Source organism: Thrips palmi, unplaced genomic scaffold (genome assembly GCF_012932325.1).
Source record: "Thrips palmi isolate BJ-2018 unplaced genomic scaffold, TpBJ-2018v1 HiC_scaffold_18, whole genome shotgun sequence".
Taxonomy (NCBI): domain Eukaryota; kingdom Metazoa; phylum Arthropoda; class Insecta; order Thysanoptera; family Thripidae; genus Thrips; species Thrips palmi.
In genome coordinates this window covers 6885569-6890057 of record NW_023144627.1, presented here as the reverse complement: position 1 = coordinate 6890057, position 4489 = coordinate 6885569, and the positions used below count along the sequence as shown (strand labels likewise).

Sequence of the window (4489 nt, the reverse complement as noted above, 5' to 3'; positions counted from 1 at the left end):
GAAGAATTGAAAAGAATAAAGACCGGAACAACTTTGTTGCATGGGAGATGCGGGACGAGGGGACGGGAACACTAGTGGAAAGGGGAGGGGGGGGGCCTAGACTCCGATCCCGTGCATGATGAACTTGTCAGTTTATCCTGGGGCTTATCAGCCCGGCACAGACAGCTGGGCGTGGCAGGGGCTGTCTGTCAACGTCGTGGGGGGACCGTCGCCAAATCAGGGCGCACCAGGTGCCTCAGCGAGAGAGAGAGACAGAGAGAGAGAGAGAGAGAGAGACAGACAGACAGACAGACAGACAGACAGACAGACACAGTGAGGCAGGTAAGGGAGGGCGACGCGAGAGGTCACTTTCTTTTCCCTCCGAAGCGTGGATAGGTGACGGCAAGCGGCGGCCAAAAGGACCGGACTGGTTTGCACTGCACTTCCGTGCGGCACACCACTGCGAAAAATAAATAAAGAATATAAAAGTGAAGCGAAAAGGCGCAGACGGCCGTGGCGCGCCTCGCGGGGGGCGGGTCGAATCATAGCGGGTGGGGGAGAGGAGGGGGGGGGTCGCGCTGTGATTTTTACCGACTGCCTGCCTGGCGGGCCGCAAGCCCTTAGTGGAGACAATAAAGTGGACGGACGGACGGACAGACAGGCAGGCAAGCAGTCAGTCAGACAGACAGACAGACAGACAGACAGACAGAGAGACGAACGACAGTGATGGACAGACGGACAGCGCGCTCCTTGGAGCACGTGTGGGGGCGACTCGCTGACAGTGCGGCTGGAACCACCGGAATAGCTGGCCGACGGCGGCGTTGCCACACTTCCCACAATGCACCAGTGTCGAAGGTGTCGACAACCACAGCCCGGACCCGGACCCGAACCGAACGTGTGACCCCACCAATGGGTTGCTCTCCGAACGAGGAATCCATTGGTGGGGTCACACGTTCGCTTCGAGTCCTGCTTAGCGACTCTGGAGCTCAAAACGCGTCTCGAGTTTCAGCTGCCTCCACCGGTCTTCTGGCCCACTGTGCATTTCAAGCTTATCGGATACGCCCGCTGCAGTCCTTATTTTCATCCTTTTCTATTTGCGTGTGCTCCGTCTGGGTAGTGTGCCCCCGTCAGTTTGTCTTTGTGTGTGCGTGGGTCTGTCTGTCCGTCTGTCTGTCTGTCTGTCTGTCTGTCTGTCTGTCTGTCTGTCTGTCTGTCTGTCCGTCCGTCCGTCAGTCCTTCCGTCCGTCCGTCCGTCGGCCGGTCCGTCCGCGCGGCCACCAAACAATCAAAGAGACAAGGCACTCCCACACTCCGGGCCATGAACCATGAACCCCGTCTTCTTGACTCGGCGGGCGGGAGGCACCAAGGCAGCGAGGCAGCCGGGGGGATCCGAGGCGGCGGAGGCGGCGCGCCCCGCGTTTTACCCGCAAACTCAGTCTGGATTTGGCGGCCCGCCCGCCCCGCCCCGCCCCGCCCCGCCCCGCCCCGCCCCGCCCTAGGCCCTTCTCGCCACGACACGCACCCTTCCTACTTCTAGCCGGTTCGCCGCGCTGTTCTGAGGCGAAAGTGCCAAGTTGTACCCTGTGGGTGAACTCGGGGGGCGGGGGCGTGCAGGAGAGAGAGGGGGGGGGGGGAGGGAGAGGGAGAGGGGGGAAGGGAGGACGGGGTCTGGAGAAAAGGACGAGACTGAGGAAGGAAGAAAGATATCCGATGGGGCATCACTGCATGCACTGCTTGCAACCCACAAGGGAACACTCGAATCCGAGAGTCTCGCTCTGTCTCTCTCGCACTCATGGGGCGCCTCTATGAGTGCGAGAGAGACAGAGCGACAGTTTTTAACAGTGTATAGATCTTGGCGGTCCTCGTCGCGGGATGGCCGTACATAGCGCACACAGTGCGCGGCCCTTTGAAGTAGACAACACTCCCTGCCGCGTTGCGGGTTGCCTACGGGGCGGGGCGGGGCGGGGCGAGCGGGATGGGGCGGGGTGGGTGATGTAGTCTGAGAAGTAGCCCAGGCCATGGTCGGGGTGGGGACGGGCAACGCTCGCTTGTCTTTATGGCATCAGACAATCCTCGCACAGCCTCTCAAGTAGTTGGGCCCCTCCCCTTCCCCTTCCCCTCCCCCCTCCCCATCCATCGGACGGCCAAAGTCGTCCGCTTAAACGCCGAAAGCGCCAAGCCTGTCACAGCCAAGCTGGTGGTTTTTGTGGCCGGGCATTGGATTGGCGGGGTAGCTCAGTCGGGTAGTCCGAGTCGAGTCGAGCAGACCACGGAAAGGCGAGGCACAGTGGGCCAGAAGACCGGCGCAGGCGGCCGAAACTCTTGACGCGTTTTGAGCTCCACAGTCGCTAAACAGGACTCAAACCGAACGTGTGACCCCATCAATGGATTCCTCGTTCGGAGAGCAATCCATTGGTTGGGTCACACGTTCGGTTCGAGTCTTGTTAAGCGACTCTGGAGCTAAAAAGACGTCCGGGATTTCGACCGCCTCCACCGGTCTTCTGGCCCACTGTGCGAGGGCAACGACGACGCACTGGAAAAAGTTTCCCCACTTTTCCGCCGCGAGTTGGTTCCTGCGAGCCAGGACGCCACGCCGAAAAAGGAAATTCTTGTTATTTTTCTTGCCCTCCGCCCGGGGCCGCCCGGGGTTGGCCGAGATAATTTCAAACACTGCCAGAAAAGAACGGCGAGCACTCGCACAGCTCACGACCTGCGGTGGCCGAGGGGCTTGCGTCACCCTTTCCCGAGACCAGGGACCGAGGTTCGAGTCCCAGCGTCACTTTACATTTTTCATCAGGCTCTCCCCTTGCGACTTCAATCCTGTCGTCAGGCGCCTTACTTCACTGCGGCCGAGACGTTGAATCGTCCACCCGAGGGACTGCCGTTCGAGTCCCAGCAGCGTTTCTTGCCCGCAAAGAAAAAACATCCCCGCAAGACACAGCAAAATGTCAAAATACGACAAAAAAATACTTTTTTGACTATCTGAAATGGCTGATAACCCACGAGCTAGCGCAACCAGCTGACCGATTCCAAAAGAGTAATTCCGTCTCTCTCGCACACATGTCGGGCGTTCCATGAGGTGCGAGGGAGACCAATCCAATCTGCACAACAAGGCCGACCTGTCGGCGGCACCGCGATGACAATTTGAGCCGCCACTCCACCTGAAAACGGATTATTGCCCGATTCATTCCGAAATAATAGACTTATTGTGTTGTCATCAATCTGTGCGCCTTGTCGCTCCGCGGTGCAACACATTGCCAGAGAGATCTGGCGTTTCTGAAATTTTCAAGAAAATGCCCCGGAATTTTCAAGGAAACTTCCAGGATTTTTAAAGGGAAATCTCCAGGGGTTTAAAGGAAAATTTTTAGGGATTTACAGGAAAATCTCCTGGGATTTACAGGAAAATCTCCTGGAATTAACAGGAAAATCTCCTGGAATTACCTGGAATTTTGGTTCATTCCCAGGAGCTGGTATTACAGTGTGGAATCCAAATTCGATGACAACTCTCTCCTCACCCTGACCCAATCAGCACGAAAGCCCCGCACGTAAAACCGTAAACACAGGACAACAAGTCGATTTCCGAGATCCGATCAGGCAGGCGACGTCGGCTCGCATTTTATCCGGGCCAGTACAGCGGGGCGCAACACTTGCGTTTAATAATCACTGCACTTCCATCACGCCAGTCGACACTCTTGACAGCCTGTCTGACGAGGCATCGGAAACATGCTGCTTTTATGTCCGACGCACACGCCATGCCATGCCACGCCACGCCACGCCACGCCGCGCCATGCCACGCCATGCCACACCACGCCATGCCACGCCACGCCACGCCATGCCATGCCACGCCACGCACGCGATGACAAGACTCAACGCGGAAACGAAGCAAAACGTTGTCGTGGTGAAATTTAATCAGCCGCGTTCTGACTGGTCACGACTGCCCTGACAATATACTTAGGCTGAGCAGCTACTGGGCGAACAACCGCAGAACGATTTTAATGACTAGCATTTTTAACATTCTGACGTCGTTTTCTTTGAAAAAAAAATAGAAGGGCAGTGAGGATTTGAACCCAGAACCCATCGCTTGTCAGTTGGAATTCACATTATTCGTTACGTACAATTTTGTTCGAGACATAACAATTTTTCACAAAAATTTTGTGTGCACAAAAACTGTGATGTCTCCGAACAAATTTTTTTCAGAAACATTTAGTGTGAATCTTTGAACGAGCGACCACCGCATCCAGGCCTGCAACACACGTCATTTAGCCAGAAAACTATTCATTGCCTTGACTTTATTTGTATTCTCGCACCAGGGAAGTCCACTGCGACAAAACGACCTGCGCGGAAGTGTTTTTGGTCGCTGGTGATGAGTCAAACAAAGCCCTATTCATGCTCCTCCCAGCCAAGCGCTCCCCAGGGGACCTGTCACCGAGCTAATTCGTCAAAAATTCGTCTGCTTCCTTTTTGGTGTCCGCCGCTCGTGGCGCGTCGCTCGCTCGTCCCGAGACGCCGC

The 4489-nt window shown here is 56.4% G+C and overlaps 1 protein-coding gene across 1 annotated transcript in view; it reads left to right on the top strand.

Annotated features, from left to right (window-relative positions):
- Positions 1–3499, top strand: part of LOC117644657 — an 8238-nt gene extending 4739 nt beyond the window's left edge. The window contains exon 4 of the mRNA XM_034384268.1: positions 3292–3499. Within this exon, the coding sequence (XP_034240159.1) occupies positions 3292–3499 (208 nt within the window). The remainder of the gene's footprint in view (positions 1–3291) is intronic.
- The last annotated feature ends 990 nt before the right edge of the window (positions 3500–4489 follow it).